Source organism: Lethenteron reissneri, chromosome 65 (assembly GCF_015708825.2).
Source record: "Lethenteron reissneri isolate LAM-NWPU_2019-01 chromosome 65, ASM1570882v1, whole genome shotgun sequence".
In the NCBI taxonomy this organism is placed as follows: Eukaryota; Metazoa; Chordata; class Hyperoartia; order Petromyzontiformes; family Petromyzontidae; genus Lethenteron; species Lethenteron reissneri.
In genome coordinates, this window is record NC_083843.1 from 6,433,354 (window position 1) to 6,458,705 (window position 25,352).

The 25,352-nt window shown below is 44.9% G+C and overlaps 2 protein-coding genes across 2 annotated transcripts in view; both read left to right on the forward strand.

The window, feature by feature from the left end:
• Positions 1 to 25,352, forward strand: part of LOC133359698 (cGMP-dependent protein kinase 1-like) — a 329,349-nt gene that overhangs the window by 98,592 nt on the left and 205,405 nt on the right. The window lies entirely within an intron of this gene.
• LOC133359699 (uncharacterized) lies at positions 825 to 24,580 on the forward strand. The gene is made up of 10 exons (XM_061578217.1): positions 825 to 1,440; positions 6,989 to 7,085; positions 7,423 to 7,551; positions 9,969 to 10,082; positions 12,239 to 12,361; positions 13,552 to 13,640; positions 13,779 to 14,067; positions 15,590 to 15,865; positions 16,884 to 17,062; positions 22,538 to 24,580. Exons 1-10 carry the CDS (start codon positions 1,375 to 1,377, stop codon positions 22,700 to 22,702), a joined length of 1,527 nt encoding a protein of 508 aa, XP_061434201.1. The 5' UTR covers positions 825 to 1,374; the 3' UTR covers positions 22,703 to 24,580.

The window sequence follows — 25,352 nt, forward strand, 5'->3', positions numbered from 1 at the left end:
TGTAACCCAGAGGCGAATGCATGGTGTGTAGCCATAGGCATAGGGTCTACACGAGTCGAATGCATGGTGTGTAGCCAGAGGCATAGGGTCTACACGAGTCGAATGCATTGTGTGTAGCCAGAGGCATAGGGTCTACACGAGTCAAGTGCATTGTGTGTAGCCAGAGGCATAGGGTCTACACGAGTCAAGTACATTGTGTGTAGCCAGAGGCATAGGGTCTACACGAGTCAAGTGAAGTGTGTGTAGCCAGAGGCATAGAGTCTACACTAGTTAAGTGGAGTGTATAGTCAGAAGTATAGAGACCACACGTTGTATTGTGACACGTCGAGATTTAATAAAAGTGTGTTACCCGTCAAGAAGTTCCTGCCGTCATTTCCAATACTTCACACGTATAAATTAGTCGATTTTTAAGCACATCTGACGATTTTGATTGTTACTCCTTGAATTTAGAACGAATACTAATAATTGACCGATCGATTCGCGTGCTCAGGGATAACACTTTCCTGCTCCTGCGCATAAGACTCAGCCCACTAACTGGACAGCAGAGTCACGTCAATCAAAATAAATCAAACTCTGTCCACTGTTTTTAAAGATATGCAACTGCTGTGGTGTCGAGGCGATTACGTAGATTTCGGATGAACCAGGGCACGTATTTATTTGGTTTAAGAACGCGATTTGTAATTAATGGAGGTATGCGCACCACTTGGACATGTGACCGCACCCAAAATTACGACTCTTATCATTCAACGAGCCTGCGTTGTCAGGGCTACAGCAGACTGCCAACTCCCTCTCATAAACTTAGCACTACAAACCACACACGTGACCTTCGCAAGGAACTCGCAGTAAGAAAAAACACGAAGAGAAAACGTCCCACTGTGTCACCAAGCAATTGCCTAGTCTCTTCGTTTAGCATTGAATCCGGCTGCGATTTAACTGTTAAGAGCGAGGTTTAATTAAAAAAAACACCTTTGGAGGTGACAATGTAGAGAAGAAGCTTGCGAACTCAGGCTTCTGACAAGAGTGGGTCGAGAAGCGTGACAAGAGGGTGAGGAGACAGGAGAGATATAGTGGGGAATATAGAGAAACAAGACAGATGTGGATTTTTCCCTCCACATTTAGAATCAACATCACGCGTTTAGATTTACGTGTCTGCTCTACAATTCCACTTGATAAGCCACTTCGTTGAGCTGCTATCATTTGTGATAGCCAGGTTGCTCTTGAAAAAGAGTTACACAGCTCAGTGGGGCCTTAACCCGGTGAAATAAAAAAATATAGTTTAAAAGTAGTTGAAGAGAAAAATAATATTACGGAGCCGTCATAGGAGGTGAGAGGTGAGAAAGGAGTCGAAAGTCTGAGGGCGAGGAGTGAGGAGCGATGAACTTCATGACCAAGCGGAGGAGCTCGCCTGGGCTGGCGCTGAGAGGAACACTCCTACTGATGGTGAGGACCACCACTTATAGTTTCATTCACTCGTTCATTCATTTGTGATGTTAAGGGCTATAACCTTCATAGGGGAAGCATTACTTGAGGATGAATCATTTTTCCATATCCAGCAGTTGATGTTCTCTCTCTGGAGTGTTCTTTCCTTTGGCAGCCATTCCGTCGTTAAATCTCGACCACCCGGCCATCATTCTTTCACTTTATGACGTGTCTTTTCCAAGCTCAGTTACTTTTATGAACAGTCAAGATAATGTTTGTAACCTTTCTATGTTCTCTAATCCACATGTTCCACTTTCTGTCTCTCAACGAAATTCCAAGCCTGCATATTTCCATAGTTTTACGTGCACGTTTCAGTTTTTGCTAAAAATTTTCCATCAATGTCAACGTTTCTTAATGAGATTGAATTTCGTCTTTTAACCAGGAGACAGCCCATTGTTATTCACTATCTCTGTCTCAAGTGGCATGACAAAGTAATTATTACGAGTAAAGCAAAGATGATTTATTATTTAAGTAATCGATTACTCTATACATTATCCATTTTATCACTCAATCAATCAGATAACACAAAACCAGTTGTGAGGAAGATGAAAAAATCTAACCTCTTTCCACATGTGTTGCTGGACGGGAGGTGATGGGCAGGGCTTTGTGACGCCATTGCCATCATGAGCCTTCAGGGATACAGGACGTGAGGGTGGCTGCCATTTTTGAAGGGGTCTAAGTTATTGACCACCAAACAGCAGTCTTTTAAGATTGTTTGGCCAATTCATCAATTGAATAGAAGAAATCGTCCCAAACTCACCTCTACAAAATCAGCTTTTTGTGTCGATCATTGCGCCTATAAGTGGTGGCAGAGAGCAAGGTGCAGATACCGGGTTATGATCCCACTTGCTGTAACGACCACCCAGTGTTACAGTGAGGAAAAAAAATTATTTGATCCCCTGCTGATTTTGTACGTTTGCCCACTGACAAATAAATTATCAGTCTATAATTTAAATGGTAGGTTTATTTGAACAGTGAGAGACAGAATAACAACAACAAAATCCAGAAAAACGCATGTCAAAAATGTTATAAGTTGATTTGCATTTAAATGAGGGAAATAAGTATTTGGCCCCCTCTCAATCAGAAAGATTTCTGGCTCCCAGGTGTCTTTTATACAGGTAACGAGCCGAGATTAGGAGCACACTCTTAAAGGGAGTGCTCCTAATCTCAGACCAACTGTAACGACCACCCAGTGTCATGTCCTCATGCATGGCGGGTGTTCTCTGAGTGTCCTTCTTTCCTCCCCAAACGATGCCGTGCGCTCGCTATTTCAAGTGCAATTGACAAACGTCCCAATGGTGCGTGATCCACTTGAAAAAAAGTTAGTTGATTCTTAGTCAGGCTGTTATGGGCATACCGGTAGATGAATTACATTGTAGCTGTGCGTGACTTCAAATAATATTGTGTGTGTAAGAATGACTAAAGATTATAGGGAAAAAAGGGGTGAACCAGGTTGTCTTAGTTAATGTACAGTGCATTGGTAAACATGAACCAGGTCTACAGCTTCAGTATCAGTCTGTCTTTTGCCGTTGCAGTCAAAGGTACAGAGTTTATTGTCCTCATTATATATATGACCTCTCGTGAAATGTAGTCAAGTTAATGTTTAAACCAGGTGACAACTCAAGAGAACAGAGTTATCTTATTTGCAAGAGTAACCTGATATTGTGGTGTAGAGAATGGACAATATGTATATGCAGTAGTCCCTCAGTTTACGTTTTTAATCCTTTACACGAAAACTACTGCTTACCGAGATAACTGCTAAATTAATATAGAAATTACACGTTAAAAGCATGAAACCATTCTAAGATGATCGGAAGTGAACCTTAAAAACATCCTGCTTCGTTTTAAAACGAATTACTTTCCTATTCCTCGTTTCCTTTTGCGAATTCACTTTCGAGGCCATTGCTATCGCAACGAATTCACTTATGAGTTGAAAAATAAGCAAAAAGCACTTAGTATGCAAGAGAGCTGTTTTCACTCCCTCAAGACCCACCTCTTCTCCCTGGTCCATCATTCCCTCCATCCCAAGGTAACCACCGTAATTCCTGAACCCACTATCCTCCCTCCCCATACTCCATCCCTATTCACCATATCACTTTTAGCTACCCTCGTTGTGCAACTCATAACCCTTATGAATCGCCTTGGATAAAGGCGTTTTATAAAAATATAAATTACGATAAACAATTCCAGTCGAGGTCTAAAGGCTTATAAACAGGCATCGCTGATTGGCTGAGGCATGCCCATTCCCACTTACGAGCGCTCGGATTTGCCGAAATTCGTGACCGCGTGTATAATATAAAACAGGGGTCCCCAACCCCCGCCCGTGGACCGGTACCAGTCCGTGGCCTGTTTGGAACCGGGCTGCACAGCAGGAGGTGAGAGCGGTGATTCCTCGCGTCGCCCGCCATTATTTTATTGACCACTTCCGTCTGTGCCTCTTTCCCGCACTTTGCACTTGTCTCGGTCAAAAGTCAGTTTTGGAAAGCCCACAAGCTAACCCTAGCCAAAATGAGTAAAATACAAACGTCGCTAACAGCTTCTTCCAGGAAACCGGTCTCTGGTGCCAAAAAGGTTGGGGACCGCTAATATAAAACATACCGTTAATCAACGACGTTAACGTGAGTCAAAACCATAGGGTCCTATGGGAGGTTTAACATTAACTGAAAAACCGTTAACTGATGTCACTGTTAATCGAGGGACTACTGTATATTAAAAATACAGAACACTGGGAAGACAATGAAAGTCGCCCTATTGTGAATGTGATGCAGTGCGATCTCTGAATCACGTAACTCACCACTGCCCATTATAGCCTTACAGAGGCACTGACTTTATACATAAATCAACTTTGGATGCCATCGAATGGATCACCTTCTCAACATGAAGTTTAAATATTTTGTCCTTGGCTTTGCACTTGCCATAAGAAAGAAATACCGGGAAGTTGACTGCTATTATCCCAACGAGTCTCACCACCACCATGGGAATGTGAAATTAATACCAAGGGCTCAGGGCCGCAGTTGAGATGAACGCTGCTCTATGGTTGTTCGAGCAGACACTGGCGTCTGCTACTGTGTAGGTTTATACCAGGGATGCTCAAATCTGAAAATGATGCGCAAAGATGTGTCTTGCATGTACAACATGTCAGCCCTGTTCAGACCACCAGCTCAATGCACACGATTGTGTGTTGCTCAACCTATTTGTTTCATGGCCTATGATAATTTTGTCTGTTGCAATGAGTGTCATCGTCCATAATACGTTTTTTTTGGGTTAGATCGTGAAAATATAATTGCGTCGTTAAATCAGCCACCACCCGACACAACCAATTAGTAATATTTATCACGTAAACAATATATGCCAATTCGTTACTAGTGTTGTGTGGTTATTCTTGACACCACTGGAGACTTGTAGATCCACACTGAGACGGAGCTTCATGTAAGGACTTGAGCCAGTTGTTTATTAACCACTCTTCACACGTCACTTACTCCCTGAGTACTACACACTCACTGCCTACACTCCACACCCGACGCCTGCACCCGTTATGGTGCGCGTCAGAACTCTGGCCTGCACGGGGAACTGTCTCCCATTATTCTACGCCCCGGCACGGCTTCCCCTCGTCTGCCCCGGGCGCGGGCACGCCATCACCACCCGGCGACGAGGTCGGGCTTCTAACCCTCGAGCCTTCCTCCTTCGGCGGCAGCTGGACTGTTCCCACTGCAGGCACACGTTCCCATCTCTACTCACACTCCACACCTCAGGGGAGGGGTACTGGGGATTCCTAGCACTCACACAGGCTACTCTAGCCTGGCGCTAATTTCCCCCTATCCTGGGTCCCAACTTCCAACCTCACACCTTCCCGGCTCCTTGCGACATCCCGGAACACGTCACGGGTCCCACCCTAAATATCCCGGGGGGACATGACGTCACCATCCCACCCGCCATGCATGACGTCATTCTCTGACGTCACTGCAACGGAGGGCGAGCGTGACGTAACGTCATTATTTACTACAGTACTCGACACTAGTACAGCACACTAGTGTGTTGGAGAGCAAATCCACAACATTTACAATCTCACTATGACGTTGATCCAGTAATTACAAAGAGCATCATTAGGCGGACAGCCTAATTTGCTGTGTTGGGTGTTGGCGGGTTTAATGACGCATATATGTACGCGATCTAACAAAAAAAAAACCTGTATTATTGATGATATTGGTCGTGAAAGCCTCCATCGTATTAAACTGAGTTTCATCGTCGTTTATTGATTTGAATTATTGCCGCCTTCACGCAAGTTATGGGTCCGATAGTGTAAACGTACAACTCCTCTCCATATTTGAGGCTCCCGGAGGCAGATGGCAACATCATATATGACTGTGCTGTACTGACGATTCCTATTGTGGATGAATCCGGTCTAGAGTTGTCTTTGTTTCATTGCTGTTGTTGGGGTGACCACATTTTCTCGACTCTGTGAGTTGGCATTTAAAAAAACACAACGGCCACACATTCAGTTATTTTGAGCTGGTGATCTGGATTATGGTGAGAAGCCTTTGTTCGTAAAATGCTGCACACGTTTGCCTGTTGTAAATCTACTCGGGTTTGCTGTGATGCGTATTACATTACAGTTGTTCTGCTGTGCCTCCAGGCACATTCCGTCTTCTGAGTTTCTCATTCACAGGCAGTGATTAAATTGGTGGTTTCACTTAGTACATTCTTCATCTGTTGTATGATGGTTAAAGCTTATAATGTGAGGTCTAGTTTTTAAATGGACTCAATGGCCTCCTGAGATGCTTAGTGGAGAAATGAAACACCTCCCACAACAGAAATTAGTGTTCAAGTTAAATTTCGATTTAAAGCTTTCGTGACTGCAGGGATTCATCTTCTTGGTTCTTTCGGTAAAGTCACGTAGAAGGGAGATAATAAAATAATACAAATAAGACATAATAAAATACAATTCTCCGGTTCATGGCTGTCTTTCCGACAGCCATGTTCTTCACCTGAGGACAGCTGCTTGCGTTGTGGCCGAAACGTCGTGAGAATTGTATTTTATTATGTTTTATTGTTATTATTTTATTACTTCCCTTCTACGTGACTTTACCGAAAGAACCAAGAAGAGTGTTCAAGTTGATATGTTCCATGGTCTGGGAGTCATCTCTCAATTGTGAAGAAAGGCAGCCGTCATCGCCTGTTCTCTGTGCGAGTTCAGTTATTTACTGTTTACCACCTTCGAGAGGAGGTCTACGCCAGATACCTGTGCTGCTGGATCAGTGATGAAGGTGTTGTGGGTTCTTTATGTTGCATGCGTGTCCACGATTCCATCCGCCTGGATAATGGGTTGGTGCCAACTGCACCAATCGTTGCTGCCGATTTCCAAATTTGCCAGCGTGATGAGTTTTAAGCTCGTTACAAATGCTTCATGGAAACAACAGGGATATGTTTTCTGAAAGCATCAGGACTGTCGCAGCCACAAAGTCACGACCTTTACCATAATCACTCCATTCTGTGTGGACCTTCTCTTCAGGTGTGTTGTGCACTGCAGGAGCCGTCTGCCGCCAAGGAGTGTGGAGATGGATTCTACAAAATACCACGAGGAGTCTGCTGCCGGTTGTGCCCTGCAGGTAAAAGCAACACACAGGCACGGAGACCCCCAATCCCTACACCTCTGTGGAACGACAAAGCGTGGTGATCGGGTGCTTCCTGTCCCCACCAAGTCACAGGCCCTACTCCTGTGGAAAGGAACCCAACTGGGGCCAGCTTTTACCCCGTGACCTCATCACTATCAGGCTACAAAAAGTGATTCGATACTGAAGAAATTAGTTTTCAGTCGTGCTACTATACTCTGAATAGAACTTAACACTGGATGATTGTCAGTGCAGCCCACGTCTCTCTGAACCAACTTGTGGTCGCTATGTTTGGAAAAACGCCTTTGCCTGCTCGCATTTCGTTGTCCTTCAGGGACTTACAAGGTGAAGGACTGCATAGCTGACGGAAGGAAGGCTTTGTGTGACCTGTGCTCTAAGGGCACTTATATGGACAGAGACAACCAGGAGGAGAAGTGCTCATGGTGCAGCAGCTGTGGTTCAGGTAAGTGGCAGCACAGCAAGTAGGTTGTTGTCATATCTGCAATATGCGTGATATTTATCTCATGTATGCATGACGGGTGTTCCTTTGGATACTCCCATTTTAACTGGCATGAAGCACAGACAAAACTTGATAAGCAACTGACCAAAACTTTTTTAAAGAGAGAAAACCCCACTTCGAACTAAATATTCCAATTGTCCAAATCATGATCTTGTCAAGAGACAACAAATGCCTGGGAACTCTCACACGCCACAGAAGATGACGTCACAGAACCACATTTTAATTCCAATTTGTAGGCCCCTTTATTCATACTATGGTTAGGCAATTGTGTCCTTCTGACAGACAGGTGGCATTCAAACTGAAATGAAATTTTAAAAATTAATTGGTGCAGCTAATTAATATCAACTCGGTATAATCACAGGCAGCTGAAATCCAGATTAAAATCCAGGATATTGTACGATGCTTTTTGCAACATACGTAGCCAACTGTGCTACTCTTAGGTTGTGTATAGTGTATTGTATAGTGTAGTATATATGTAATAGGTTCAACTGAGTCTGAGACGTAGACTTGGAGGCAACACATTTATTCAGTTCCAACACACGGGGTAACTTTCCCCTTAACAAAATAACAACCTGTGGTGTTGACCACAAGGCTAACTACACTAGTTACTACACGACACTAGTTACTACATTACACTAGTTACTACGTAGCTAGTGTAGTTAACCTGTTGGTGACCACCAGGTTAACTACACTAGTTACTACACTACACTAGTTACTACGTCGCTAGTGTAGTTAACCTGGTGGTGACCACCAGGCTAACTACACTAGTTACGACATAACTGCTAATTGAGACCGGGACCAACAGCTTCGGCCCGGGTCTACGTGTTTGAGACTCGTTGAACGGAGAAGGTAGACAAATATTTCTTCGAGGACGAACAATAACCACGGTCCCTTTCGGGACCCGGCTTATATTCTCTGTGGTGTGGCCGGCTCCGCCCTTGGCCACGTCCACTTTCCAGAATCCTCGGGAAGGATCTGGGTCCCAATCACGTGACCCCCCCCACAGCCACTTCTTGGGGCCCCTTTGTCAGCTTAACTGGTCACGTGTCCTCCCGGGTCAACCAGAGTGCCATGGCTTCGAATAACCTCATCCTCCGGCCAGCACCCACACACCCTGTCCTGTAGGGTCGGCACTCCACGCCAAGCGTGGCACCATCTAGCTCTATCATTCAGCGCTCACCGGGCCCCTCTAGGGCCAGTACGACACCCACACCACTGTGGTATCCGCGATGTCGCTACACCGCATGTTGTGCCCCTCTAGGGCTGGCACTGCACCCAGCATGTCGACATCCAGCGATGTCACTACATATAGTAGTGTGCGTGTACGTATCCATAATATCAAATTTTGGGTTAGATCACGTGAATATAAATGTCTCGTTAAACCTGCCACCACCCGACACAGCCAATTTATAAGGCTTGACACGTTAAGAAAACATACCAATTCGTTAATAGTTTAGCACACTGGTGAGTGGGAGAGTAAACCTACTACAACATTTACATTTTGAGTACCGTATCGTTTCGCTAGTAATTACAACCAGTAGCATCAGTCAACATCCAGAGTTACGGAGAAATCTTCGTGTTTTGGTCTTAAATAGAGGGGACAATGTAATGTCTTCACTTGTGAGCCAATCAGGTGCGAACAACAGAGGGGGGTTAATGTATGCATATCAACTACAATGGATAACATCATGGGACCTCCTTTTCCAGTATTAAATTATAATAATAGGGTTTTCCCATTTATGGCAATAAAACAGGTGTTAAGATGTTAAAACACCAAACTGAAACCTTTGCAAGAAATCATGTCTGCATTAACCACATATACTTGTGGTGAACATGCAAACAAAAAGACATAATAATAAGTTGTGTAAAACTAATTGGAGAATCTATTGAAATTGAGATAAATACAATTAATTTTAACTGCTTTGACAGGCTTAATGCGGCCTGGAAGCGTATTATTAAGTAATACATCTTACAACTGTATTCCTTACTAAGTAAATACATGCTAATCAACTGGGATTAGCAATCTAATCTATTGTCATATAATTACAATAACCGCCCCCTCCTCCACCTCTGATCTCTCCAACACACCAGTGGGCTGAAGTTGTAAACTAATTGGTGCGTTGTTTATGTGACAAACCTTACTGGTTATGTCGGGTGGTGGAGGGTTATGACACATTTATACTTACGCAATCTTACCCAAAAACCTTTATTATGAAATATATGTTGAACTTCTTTCACACCGTACGTAGCCAATCGTGCTAATCTGTGGGTTTCTGTGGGTCTGTATTGGTCTGGGTTTGTGTGGGTCTCTGTGTGTGTATGTTTGTTGAACTTTAGCACCGTCAACTTTCTCATTGCAGGCGAGGAGGTGGCTGTGAACTGCTCCGTGGCCCAGGACACGGTGTGTCGGTGCATGGAGAGGCTCAAGAGAGATGGCGATTCGGGAATTTGTCTGCCTGAGGAGACACACTCAGGTAGTAGTAGTGTAGTGAGTCCAACTGAGTTGCAGACGTTGTTCCTTTTAGAGGCAACACATTTATTGTAACACCATAACACAAAGGGGTAACGGCCCCTTTACCCAATATAGCCTAGGGTGGTGGCCACCCAGCCAACAACGCTATACAGAGGGGTTACTGCTAAGAAGGGTCGGACCCTCACTCGGGTCTCCGACGACGTGGTTGCCTCGTAAGAGGGAGATCTTTCAGCTTGAGACGTAGAGCTTCCCGCTTGTAGGTGTTGAGCTTCCAGCTTGTAGAATGCAGTGACCCCCGGTCCCTCTTAGGGACCCACCTTATATCCCCCTACGGTCAGGGCTTCTACGCCCTCAGCCCCGCCCGCCTTCTCCAGCATTCTCGTTCTCTCTTGATCCCTCTCAAGAGCTCTTCCCGGACACGTGATCACCCACTAGCCCCCCCCCCCCCCCCCACCTGGGGCCCTCTGTGTGGACTCTCTGGATCACGTGTCTACAGGGTCAACCAGAGTGCCATGGCCAGGGGCAACCCTGCCCCTGGGCTGACACTCACCCACTTCCCCTCACCCACTTCCCCTCACCCACTTCCCCTCGTGGGAGCCCCCACCACAAGCTTGCGTGGTGCCCTCACTATTCCAGTGCTCACCAAGCCCCGCTAGGGCTGGTATTACACACAGCCACCCACACGGTGCTGTCCATGTTGTAGGAACATCGAATGGCGCGGCCCTTCTAGGCCGGCACCATACAGTGACATCTCTGATGTCACTACAGTAGGATTACGAAGCCGCTCAAGTCAACCACAACAGCAGATTTTTTTTCTCAGCTGACAGTGGGAGCAAGAGACAGCCTGACAACTCAAACAGCAGAAGCTGTCTGCAGTAGAAGTGTAGTGGTGATACACGCTGCCAGGAGGGATCGTGAGGCAGCGCGTGGTGATTGGTTACATCGAGTGGGTGCTCACATCGCGGTCCGCATAGGCTCCGCCCCCTCGGGAGCGGAGGGCTATGTAAGGTGATGCGCGCTGGCACTCGGGGAGTTGGTAACCAGAGAAGACGGAAGACGGAGGGAGAGATAGGCCCTGGAACCCCTAGCCCCGCTGCCCTTGTAAGGGCCGGGGTTCTGAGAGGCTCAGAGGCGAGGCGTTGGGATTCACGGTCCGACGCCCTTGTAAGGGCTCGGGCTGTGTAGCCCAGTGGTCGAGACCCGTAGTCTGACAAGAGGGGTCTGATAGCTCCCCATAGGGAGAGTGTAGCCGGAGAGCCTGAGTCAAGGCAGAGCTAGGCACGCGTACCCTACGGGGGAGACTGAGTACGGCCCGAGCCGAGTGCGCATAGGAGTCTGATAGCTCCCCGTGGGGAGAGCGTAGCCAGAGAGCCTGAGTCGAGGCAGAGATAGGTACGCGTACCCCACGGGGAAGACGGAGTACGTGGCCGAGTCAGGCACGTGAGAGATAGGTGTTATCTCGGTTGGGACTGTTACGTGTGCAACCGTTGTGAATAAAAGAGTGCTGCCCCGTCAACTCGTCTCCCGCCATTATTGAAGATATTACAGAAGCACGAATTGAAATTCAACCTAATGTCTATTGCAGGCTTCAGGGGCTGCATGTATGGTCAAGCCAGCCATGTGTGATGTTATTAGTTTAATACCTGGTGCAATACTGAACACCTAATATTTATTTTCTCTACACAGAAGTTTTAGGCTGGAGTCCCCTTGCCTCCAAATCTTCACACTCATTTCAGAGGTTTGTGGTTTAAGCCCAACGGCTACCCTAGTTGATTCTGCTGGTGCATTCAACAAAATAAAATGCACCATCTGCTTCATGGTGAATGATAGAGTTCTGGTAACCTTATTTGGAAATAGAAGGCCATGGGTTCAAATGTTAGAATTACCTGCAAAGTTCGTTCTTAGGGGAACGCAAATTATCAAAAAATATCGCCAACAGCTGTCCAAATGCTGCAAATGATAATCTGTGGAAAAACGCCTTCATGATATTGTTGTGCTAAACAAACTATAGAAATAATGCAAAGAGCAATTATTTAATGGTTTGATAGAGGTCTGGATTCCCATGCATTGCAATGCATCATAGAGACCAGACAATTAGGCCCAAGAGGGGACTGCTGTTGACACCTTGTTATTTTTTTCTCCTTCGTAAAATTTCAGACACCACAGTAGTCGTGTTGGTAACAATCTTCGGCTTCGTCCTGACTGCACTCCTGGTGTACACATTTTACTTAAACGTGAAACTGAAGGGGTCGACTTTTAAGAAGATGTTGAAGCGATCTGGTAAGTGGTAATGTTCCGTGCTTAATCCAAAGATTGCATCCTGGTATTGGGCTGAAATGATACATCTACCAAAATTGATTTTTACTCTCATTATATATGAATTAAAATGTGCGCAGAAATCACATCTCGGCACGAGCCGCCTCTGAATGCTCTCTGCAGACACCACTGCACAGAATGATTAAAATGAGTCGCATTCCATTTGAGAGCTTGGCTATGGTGCCATTCTAAATGGTCCCTAGAAGAGTGTTGGTGACAGTCATCTCTGCCATGCCTCAACTCATCCAACAATATTCACACTCGCATAAAGTCGTGTTGGATAGGACGCTCAATTGAAGTGTTGTAATTCCTTCGTTGTGTGCTTACTGCTTTTCTGACAAAGAGAGAAAGTGGACAATTATCGAGGTCCCGAGGTGCATCGCGATAGGATTTGGACTGATTCAAAAACGATCGTAAAACTGTCTGTTCATGGTCTTTGGCCGCAGGTGATGACATTTTCATCTTGACAATGCAATTATGCAAACTTTACATTCCAGTTAATGTCTGTCCAATCTTAAACAATATGAATAATTACTATTTGGTTCTTTCGGTAAAGTCACGTAGAAAGAAAATAAATAAGTTAAATAATAGAATACGACGTTTCTATTGCAACACAAGCAATCGTCATCAGGTAGAAAACAAACCTAGTGAACTTAAAAATACAAAGCAATACAACACAGAGAGTCGGCTAACACGAGTCAGCATATTACCTGGTTGCTTTACGTTCTTACAAAGATTGCTAAATTTGAGAGAGAGACAAAACACAGACACGGAGACACAACGACAGACACACAAGCAGAGAGATAGACACACCATAAACATACAGAGTATAAAGAATGTAAATCTTCTTGGTTCTTTCGGTGAAGTCACGTAAAAGGGAAGTAATAAAATAATAAAAATAAAACATAATAAAATCAAATTATTGATTTTATTATGTTTTATTTTTATTAGAACCAAAAAGATGAATCCATGCAGTCACGAAAGCTTTAAATAGAAAGAATGTAAATGTTCTTCTTGACTTTAATATCACCATGTTGAGTATTCTGTGTCCAATTATAGAATAGTTTTTCGTTTTGGACCTCTAAGAAAATGATACAACCATATCAGCTGTACTATGAATCAGTGATAACCTAATTGTATCGGATGTTTTTCAGACACTCCTCCTACAAATTATGAGCATGATGAAAATCTACCGCTTGTTCATATAATGCGAAATGAACACAAGGTGCCATATGGAGTTCAGGTAAATTCAACACAGCATGGTTACATGATGACCCTACTCTACATTGTTTCATTGTGTAGGCGTACATACCAGTACAGTGAAGACTCTATCCCACAAACACAGAAATAATTGTAAACGTGTCTTCTCCACACGTTACAGAGGAGCAATGATAGCAGCGATACAATGCAACTCATTCAAGAGAACAAAGAGAATATCAAGGCCTGGATCGGAACGGATCCCTCGGCTTTCCTGGAGCATCTCAACGGCCTCAATTTGATTCCACGGCGTGTTCATCAAGCGGCTGTCAACAAGGGCGGAGAGGAGAGTGTGGAGCTCGTGATGGACCACTTCATCAGCCAGGGAGAGTCGGGCTGTGAGAAACTGTGGGACGCCCTCTACTCTGTGAGGAAGCAATACGTGCAGCTGTGGAAGTGGATTCAGAAACACGGTACGACCCACGTAAACGAATCACAAAAAAAAACTACGGCTAAACAATTTTTATATTTCCAACTGTAAGGGCCCCCACTGAGCCATGTATCTCTTTATTAGAAGCGACCTGGCCATCATAAATGATAGCAGCTCAATGAAGTAGCGATATCATCATCATAATCAACATCACGTGGAAATGTATATTAGCAGCCAAGCAGGGGCGGTTTCTTCATTAGGGCGATTGGGCGACGCACCACCAATGTCATTCAACCACAGAGTCACGCTAGCCGTCACTGTCAGCCTCTGGATATAGTCCAATCAGCGTCATGCTACGTTCTGTGGAGTACCGCCTCTTTTTGGGCGATTTCCCTCCAGCTGAGAATCGCCCCGAGTGGCCCCATAGACTTACATTCAAAGATGTTTTTTTTCGAACGGGGGCGCTGCAATGCATTCTCTATGGCTTCCGGAAGGGCTCGCCCTAACGTGCTTACGTCATCATACGTGCTTACGTCATCATACGTGCTTACGTCATCATACGTAAGCACGTTTCATCCAACAATATAATTTGTTGCCACCTAGTGGAATCTTTAATAAAATAAACTTGAGTGGTTTGTTTTAATAGTGAGTATAGAAACAAACAAGATGTATTGTAAGAGTCACTTTATTTTTCATTAATATTAAAGAAGTGAAGTTGCCTTTACATGCTTAAGCTGTTCATTTATCCATTGCATGGGTGGACCTTATCCTTATCAATCATCCAGACATTTGCCCCCCCTGAGAGATTTTGCAGGAGCCGCCACTGCAGCCAAGTACTATCAGTACGTGATGCTGATTCTACAGACTTACTCATAGAAACCCATACTCAGAGGCCTACAGAGATCTAGAGTCCAAAATAGAACCAAAGAGACCCATACTCATCGAAACCCATACTAAAACTAAGCTATTTATTTATTTATTTTACCAGGTAAAGCCCAACTGAGCAATGTAGTAGCTCTCTTTCAGAATTGAAGTGTATAGAAGCAGCCACATCTTCTAAATATGGAGCGGGAAACCAGAGGATCCAGATAAAAATCCACAAGACCACGTGGAGAGAGACACCGCAAACTCCAAATATACAGCAGCAGGCATCAGGGTCGGGATTGAATCCACGACCTCCTGTATACTAGGAGATGTACTTAACATCTAGCCACCGCAGTTGCCCACCAGTATATTGATATTGAATGGATTTTTTTAGAGTCAAGGAGGGAAAAATTTGGCATATGCATTGCTTTTGTAATGCTTTCCAACACCAGCTCGTCCTCGGGGGAAGTTATTAGCGACAATAACGCTACGTTTAAAGCAGCACGGCAATGACGCCACGCTGCATGTGACTGAACAATGTCACGTTACATTTGAGAATGTTTGAGTACCGATGTGATCTTGATTATGTTATATCTTGTGGCTTGATTCCAGAAGTACAACTGTAGCTGAATATTATTTAAAGTCAATTAAATGTGTTAAACGATACGTTTGAAATTCATATGCACCTCTGTTGACTGCAGGCGAGGCATTGAGGGCCATTCGAGATAAGGAGTCGGATCTGAAGCTGTGGATTTCCAGAGACCCCAATCATCTTCTGCTGCAGCTGATGAGCCGAGGACGAATCTCGAACGAGCTCTTCACTGAAGCCAAGGGCATCCGGGATGGCGCGGAGGGCGCGCAGCTGCTGCTCAAATACTTCATAGAGAGAGGGAACGATGACTGCCTCAAGCTTCTGTTTGCTCTGCAAGCCGTGCAGGACCGTTATCCTGGAGTCAAGGAGTGGCTGGGAGGCCTTGGTAGTAAACAATCTTTGAGATACCTTCCACCTCTTTCATGTTAACCGGCCATCATCTCTTCCAGTGACATTTCCTGCCCCTCCAAGCCTCACGTGCACAGCAGCGTGTAGACTATTCAGAGTAGAGGGCATGCCTCCAATTCAGAATTGGGGTGGACTATGTGCTGCTGAGATTACACACCACATTAGCTCTATTGTAGAGGCTGCCCGAAATTCGGTTTCGGTTTCGGCGCTGAAAGTTGGCAATTAGCCACTTACGGCATACTTTCGGTTTCGGCCGAAAGTAAAATTTTTACTTTTGGTCTGGTTTCGGTTTCGGCCAAAACTGATATTGACTTTTGGTCGTCAACCGAAGATCTATTATTAGAATACAACGCTAGTGCTAAGTCTATCAGTCGGTCAGTCGGGGGATCTTTGTCTTTAGCCTGTGTGTATCGGGGGCGGGGCAGCGACTGCGTAGCGATTCGCACGCTGCGCTACGAACCCGGCGGCCCGAGTTCGATTCCCGCTCATGGCCGGTGACGATTATTTGAACCGGTCCTGGGCCTCCCCTAGGTCTACTGAGCCTCAAACGAGTAAGTGGTGTGGTATGTCAATATCGCCACTGGGGAGACAAAGGCGGCCGGCCGTGGTGAATCCAAGTCCCGGGCGAAGCCGGGTAGTAAAGCTAGTATTTCATAAATCTTGTGTTCGGTAACTTCGGTTATATATCTTTCTGTTTCGGTCTTGGTCGAAAGTGTAGTTAAACTTTCGGTTTCGGCCGGAAGTAAAACTTTTACTTTCGGTCTTGTTTCGGTTTTGGCCAATTTTTATCCACAGTGGAGGTTTTTTTTGGGGGGAGTTTGCATGAATATCAATGTATCGTTTAGCCCGTAGCTACAGGCGTTATCCATAACCTCTTATGGATAAAATATTCTAGAGGGCTAACATGTTCAGCTGTCCAAGAGCACTCCAACCTGCTCTCGTCCACCCCTGAAGGCTGAATCAGTGCGAACGTTGTCCCCTTTGTGGTGCCGCAGGCTTCCTCAGGAGACTCTCCAACAAGTCCCACGTGGTTCTGAACAGCTACAGCGACTTTGTCCTCCGGGACAAAATCCGCTTCAACACGAGGGAGCTGCTCATGGCGCTGCGGGACGACCTGACGCCTCTGCTCTCCCAACTACAGATCAGGAACATACTCACCGACAACAGTGTGCGGGTATGTCCACTAAAATCATCGTCATCATATTCATAATCGTCATTTATCATCTCATAAAGAGGTGTTTGGTATTCGGACACCGAGGTCTCGAACTTAAAAACGCCTCGCGTCAGTCTCTCTGCTGTCACCGCCTCGGTGTGGAACTCTGTCCCATTGGACATCCGCAACATCAAATGCACTCTGACCAGTGGCGGCTCCTGCAAAATCTCTCAGGGGGGGCAAATGTTTGGATGATTGATAAGGATAAGGTCCACCCATGCAATGGATAAATTAACAGCTTAAGCATGTAAAGGCAACTTCACTACTTTAATATTAATGAAAAATAAAGTGATTCTTACAATACATCTCCATGTTTGTTTCTATACTCACTATTATTACACTGCTTACATCACATTACTCGCTTAATACACTGCTTACTTATACTGAAATTTAGCTCTTCTCTCTTTCAAAGTAGCAAAGTGATCAATTACTCTCTCATTGAAAGCAGACATGTTCCTGACTAGTTCCCTCTCCATGGAAAGCATAGCCATTGCATTCAGACGTTCCTGTCCCATTACATTTCTCAGGAATGTCTTGATTCTCTTTAAGGTTGAGAAACACCTCTCAGCTTCAGCAGTTGTCATGGGAGTGGTTATGAGGATGTTCAACAGAGCAACAGTCTCTGAAATAGTATCCTGGAGGTTCTACTTCAGCAAAACCTGGTACAGCGCTAGTGCACCACAGCAGCCCTTGAATTCTGGACTCTCATAAATGACAGACAGTTCAGTCTTCAGCTTCGCCTTATTTAACATAGGGTATGCCCTGACAGTGATGTTCAGAGCCTCAACAGGGAATGTATGGCCATGCTGTTGAAACATCTCTCCTTGTAGCAGCGTGGCACTTACAAGGTGGTCGGTAAAGAAGAACCTTTCTTTGGTGTGCAATACAGTATATAATTTAATGTTGGGTTTGTCTATGGCAGTATATAGTAGGGTGTAGACTCGTGTGATGTAAGAGAATAAAGTTTAGATGGAAGCATATTATATATATTTTTTACGACGTAGAATTGTAATGTATTACTTACTGTTAGTAACTCAGCGTATTGTAGAGTATATTTAGTATACTGATGATAATATGTAGTTTATACTTTAGTTGTTTACGTGGTGGTTTTAGTTACTGCAGCTACATACTATTAACACTCCTTCCCTTCATTAATGCTACCCATATCCCCTCCCTTTGATGCTGCTAATCCTGCATAATGCACGGGCATATGCAGTACTAATCACATACCTGCATTTCCCATAAATATGCTAAATTCCTCTTGATATGCAAATTCTTTTGTTAAGGCTCCCCATTTCTTCCCCCCTTCCAACCCAGCTTATATACATGCTCCAAGCACGTGTGCTTTTTCATTCAGACGCTGTCGCCTCGACAGACCTGGTTTTCACCTGAGGACGGCTACATGAGTTGTGGCCGAAACGTCGTGAGAATTATTTTATTATGTTTTATTTTTATTATTTTATTACTTCCCTTCGACGTGACTTTACCGAATAAACCAAGAAGATGAATCCTTTCAGTCACGAAAGCTTTAAATCGAAATTCCACTAGGTGGCAACAAATAATATTGTTGACTGAAACGTGCTTACGTATGATGATGTAAGCACGTTAGTGCGAGCCCTCCCGGAAGCCATAGAGAATGCATTGTAGTGCCTGCCGTTCGAAAAAAACCATCTTTGAATGTAAGTCTATGGGAACAATCTGGGCGATTCTCAGCCAGAGTGAAATCGCCCAAAAAGAGGCGGTACTCCACAGAACGTGACATGACGCTGATTGGACTATATCCAGAGGCACAGTAACGGCTAGCGTAACTCTGTGGTTGAATGAGATTGTTAATGTGATTGAAAAAGTACCTTTCACACTTTGGTGGTGCGTCGCCCAATCGCCCTAATGAAGAAACCGCCCCTGACTCTGACTTTTAATTATTATAAAAAAATATTGACAACAAAATAATAATGCCATAACGCACCAGATTTAGTAGTGCGTATCATGACGTGAGGCTGTAACAGTTCGAGACTTTTGATGTCCGAAGAAGATTTGGAGCGACGCTGCTGTGTAGGGTTCTATCATGAGCCTTCAGTGCAAGGCGAGAGAAGTGAGGCGAGGTGTGGTGGTGGGGAACCGGTGATGAAGGGGTGACAAATACAGGCGATTATTATAATTTGTCCTTGCTGGGGAAGGAGAGACAATGAAGGCCATGGAGCGCAGTGGCCTAGTCGAGTCGTAGGTTGGTGGACACCAAGGACGACACGAGGAAGGTTGTTCTGCAACCCTTGTAATTTGCGGACGTTGCTCGATGATGACTTGGAGGGAACAGCATTGCAGTAGTCGAGATGAGGGCTAACCTCGACTGCAGGCGACGGTGTTGGCAATATTTATGGTAATGACTGGACGTGGGTGACAAAGAGTAGTTGACATGAATGTCCAGAGAAAAGGTGGAATAATCCAGTGACACCAGTGAATTTGAAGCGGTCCGTAATGGGCATTGTGGTGCTGGTGATCGTGATGTTGAGCGGAAAAGAGGGTGACATGAGCCGCTGTCTGGTCCCAATGAGTGTGGCTTCAGATTTGGCTGCATTTAAAGAAAGATAATGCGACCAGAACCAGTGCTGCGAGGCTGTTATGCACTCTGAGAGATTTTCAATTCCTTGAGCATTAGTGGGGTTCATTGGTGTCTATAATACAATGTCATCAGCATAGTGGTATTTAATTCCGAAACTATTCTCGATCTAATGAGCAAACGAAAAATGTACAAAAATAACAACTTGGAGAAGTACAAACAAATGCAACAGAAGATCAGAGAAGCAATCCGACAGGCAAAAGAAAAGTGGATGGAAGAACAATGCGCCGAGATTGAAGAACTAATTAAAAAACATGACAATTTTACTCTGCACAAGAAGCTCAAAGAAGCTGGTAACATCTACAGACCAGCCCCAACAGCTACCTTGTATGCGGACAACAACCAACCAATCCTAAATAAACAAGAAAAAATGGACACCTGGATAAACTATATACACAAGCTCTATGGCGCCGCGAGAACACCTGCAGAAAAAGACCAACAGATGTCGAAAGACGCTCTACACATTTTAACATCAGAAGTAGAACATGCAATCAAAACAGCTAAGTCAGGCAAAGCGTGCGGGCCCGACACAATCCATGTAGAATTGCTCAAACTATTAGACAGTAACAACATACGACAACTGACTAATTGGTACAATCAAATATACAATGGCAATAAAATTCCATCCGACTGGCTACAATCCATCTTTGTGGCCATACCAAAGAAAGCAACAAGCTGGAAATGCGAGGACTACAGACTGATAAGCTTGATGAGCCACGTGCTGAAAGTCTTCCTGAAGGTGATCCAACAGCGCATACGCTCCACATGCGAAAATGCATTGAAGAACACACAGTTTGGCTTCTGCAAAGGACTAGGCACAAGAGAAGCAATCTTCTGTCTACAGATACTACTACAGCGATGCTACGAACATCAGAAAGAAGTGTACATCTGCTTCATAGATTACGAGAAAGCCTTTGACTCAGTAGACCACGACCGACTAGCAGCTCTATTAAAACAACTGGGACTAGATAAAAACGACATCAATTTCATCATTGCTCTTTATTGGAAGCAAACAGCCCAACTCCGATATGACAACGAATTGACAGACCCAACACCAATACAAAAAGGTGTACGACAAGGCTGCCCACTTTCACCCAGTCTTTTCAACATCTACTCGGAGCAGATTTTTGATCGAACACTAGCAGATAAAAACATTGGTATTAAAGTCAATGGACAATATATCAACAACATCAGGTATGCCGACGACACTGCACTGCTGGCCGATTCGGAACAAGACCTACAACAAATCTTGGATGAGGTTGCCACAGAGAGTCAAATATGGGGCTTACGAATTAATAAAAAGAAAACAAAGGTTATAAAGGTCAGCCAAACTACAAGCGAAATAACAATCAAGCTTGGCAGTGAAAAATTGGAACAAGTACACCGATTTAAATACCTTGGTGTAATCATTGACGATCAGTTGAACCATGAAGTCGAAATCAAGAGCAGAATTGAACAAGCAAGGCAAGCATTTATGAAATGGAAAACACTCTATGCAGACCGCAACTTGAGTACATCACTGAAACTGCGCACACTGAAATGCTACATCTGGTCAATATTGTTGTACGGAGTAGAGACGTGGACACTGACAACAACAGCAACAAAAAGGCTCGAAGCTTTCGAGATGTGGCTGTATCGAAGAATGCTGAAAATCCCATGGACAGCCAAAACCACCAATACACAAGTTCTGCAAGATATGGGCACTGACAGGCAACTGCTGAAGACCATCATTAGCAGGAAGTGTTACTACCTAGGCCACATTACCCGAAACGACCACAAATACCAGCTATTAAAGCAAATCCTGGAAGGAAAAATCGAAGGAAAAAAACGACCAGGACGGCCAAAAACGACATGGCTCAGTAACATCAAAACATGGCTACAATTAACAACAGCACAAACTCTACACGCCATGCTAGACCGGGACCAATATCATCGTGAAGTCGCACACGCCGTTAGGCAGCACTAAAGAAGAAGAAGCATGGGGGGATGTGTAGATATCAAACAGTAGTGGCCCATGCACGGAGCTCTGGGGTCCCTGCACGAGTCCTTTGTGATAGTGGATGTGGATTCACCTTTTTGAAGAGGTGGTTCTCTCTCGGCCACATAGGATGAGATTAATTTTAGGACTATTTCTCCAATTCCAAAGTCGGACTCAAGAAGACTTGTAAGCTGGTAAAATTAACAAAATCGAGAAGTGATCGAATGCCCAGACCAATGAGAGCCGCGATTGCCGAGTCGACGATTACATTTCAGTCTCCATTGAGTAAGTTGAACGGTCGGCAGATTTACAGGAACAGGCGTTTGGCGACGAGGTAATCTGAGTCTTAATTTGAGCAAGAGTACGACTGTCACGAAAGCACTATTGATATGCTTTCTAGGCTTTACAGAACATGTCCCATTTTGAGTCTACTGCAGAAGTGGTTGACAGTGATAAATCAGAGTGATCAGCAATGAGTGCTATGTGTGTGTCTGATGTAATTCCTTTTAGTGCTGGTTTTGTTTCCAACTTTTAAGGGGAATCCTGTGATCAATGTGGCCAGTATTCTGCAGGGGTAAGTCCCGAATAGCAAAATCAATTTTTTTCCAGAAGTGTTTGTTCATATTGGATCATCTTTACTCGAGTTATTGTAGCCACAGGCATTACAGATTGACGGAGCCAATTTTAAACTTTTGGTTGGAAGGCGTGAACAACAAATATGGGACCTTGTTGTACGTGTCTCACAATCACGTGCACTAAGTCAAACTTTCGTCATTAACGTTGCTTCACGGCTGAAACAACACAAACAGAGTGGTTCTTGCGGTCATGTGTTCACCCGCAGGAAGTGAAAGGAATGCAAGCTCGGCAAGGCAGCGAGAAGGCGACGCAGCACATGGTGGAGTTGGTGATGGCGAGGGGGCGACCCAGGGTCAAGCAATTCTGGGAGGCGCTGTGGGACCTCAGGGAAAGTTACCCAGACCTGAAGGACATCTTTGATAAATTCTAATGGATGGAACCAGAAAGAGAGGAAGACCTAACAGAGAATGGCTTGACGACGACATCATAACGAGATTGGTGCCAGAAAGATGTGACCACTACTTGAGCAGATTGACACTACAAGACAGAGAGAGGAAATTGGAAACAACAAATCTTGATTCAAAGCTTTCGTGACGGCAGAAATTCATACTCTCTGGGTCTTTCGGTAAAGTCACGTAAATAGAATAATAATATTTTTATTCTATCTACGTGACTTTACCGAAAGACCCGGAGAAATATAATAATAATATTTTTATTCTATCTACTTGACTTTACCGAAAGACCCAGAGAGTATGAATTTCTGCCGTCACGAAATAGAATAATAATACTTTTATTCTATCTACGTGACTTTACCGAAAGACCCAGAGAGTATGGAAACAACAAATCATGAAATGTGCAGAGGACCGCCTCCTACGACGGGGCTATCTGTCCATGGATCATGATGATGATGTATGAGTTGTGGTGCAGTGGTTATCGCACTGCACTAACCATGGTGGCCTAGTATGCAGGAGGATGATGGTTCCATCCGGACCCTGACGATGCCTGCTGTTCTATATTTGTAGTTTCCCGTGTTGGATTTTTATCCCAGTTCACGTTTATAATTAACGTCACGCATTATTTGGCTCCTGCTATAAATTTCGACGTGATAATATTAGCCTCTTCGTTGAGCTAACATTTGTGGTAGCCAGATTTTTTTCTGAAAAAGAGCTACACAGCTCAGTGGGGCCTTAACCTGGTAAAATTAAAATTAGTTTAGTATTTTTTTGTCGTTATATATGATTGTTTGCTTATAACTGTGAAGTAATGTGTTCAACTAAAAGTGAGATTTATCTTACATTATTTAGAGTGACATGGCTATGGTACAGTCTAGCAAGGTATTTATTGGCACTCACCAACAATCATGAGAGGGAATATTTTTTATGAAATACTAGCTGTACTACCCGGCTTCGCCCGGGACTTGTATCCACCACGGCCGGCCGCCTTTGTCTCCCCAGTGGCGATGTTAATACGCCACACCAGTTACTCGTTTTGCGGCTGAGTCCCTCCCTCACCACTCTCCCTCCCTCACCACTGTCCCTCCCTCATCACTCTCCCTCCCTCACCGCTCTCCCTCCCTCACCACTCTCCCTCCCTCACCACTGTCCCTCCCTCACCACTCTCCCTCCCTCACCACTGTCCCTCCCTCACCACTCTCCCTCCCTCACCACTCTCCCCCCCTCACCACTCTCCTTCCCTCACCACTCACGCACGGCCGCCTTTGTCCCCCCAGTGGCGATGTTAATACGCCACACCAGTTACTCGTTTGAGGCTGAGTCGACCTAGGGGAGGTTCAAATAATCGTCACCGGTGGTGGCCGTGAGCGGGAATGGAACTCGGTTCGCCGGGTTTGTAGCGCAGCGTAGCGTTAACCACTACACCCACCGCTCCTCACACACCACACACGCACAGACACACACACAGACACACACACAGACACACGCAGACACACACAGACAGAGAGACACACACACAGACAGCACGCTAACCACTACACTACCGCTCCCCACACACCACACACGCACACACACAGACACACACACAGACACACACACACAGACACACACACAGACACACACACACAGACACAGGCAGCACGCTAAGCACTACACTACCGTTCCTCCTACACAACACACGCGCGCGCGTACACATACACGCGTTTGCTGCAGACACACACGACTTTCAGGGTGCGTACGGCAGTAAACGACTGAAATAATAAAACGGCAATACTGCGCAAGGAACTCCTTAGACCTGCAACACATTTGTGTAATGTGAGCGTAAACACACAAATACATACAAACACATACACAATACACACACACATACATGCAGACACACAGACAGACACATAACACACATACATACACACACATACACACACATACATAGACACACACATACATACACACAAACACATGCACACACGTACATACATACATACAGACACGCAGACATACACATAAAGACATAGAAAAAAACGCACATACATGCACACACACACAAACACATACACATACATACATACACACATACATACAGACACACAGACATACACATACACACATACACATGACCCGGCTTCGCCCGGGACTTGGATCCACGATGCCCGGCCGCCTTTGTCTCCCCAGTGACGATGTTCACACACGACAGCAGTTACGCGTTTGAGGCTGAGTGGACCTAGGGGAGGGCCAGGTCCGTTTCAAATAATCGTCAGCGGTGGTGGGCGTGAGTTGGAATCGAACTGGGGTCGCTCAACCAGCTTAATGACTATTTGTACAAAGAACATATAAAGAATCGATTATAATAACCAGGCTACAGTCCACATTATAGACTGCCAGTACACGCAGTCAGCTTCATAAGCAGGCTAGAGTGTACATGATAGAGTGGCAGTACGCTCACCGAGCTTAATAAGCAGGCTACAGTCTACATGATAGACTGGCAGTACGCTGACCCAGCTTAATGACTATTTGTACAGTGAACATTTAAGTAATCGATTGTTGGCGCGTTGGGTTTAAAAGTAATATTAATTGCACACATTGTGGTGGGGGTGGAGTGAAGAGTAGGAAAAACTTTGCTGAATTTAC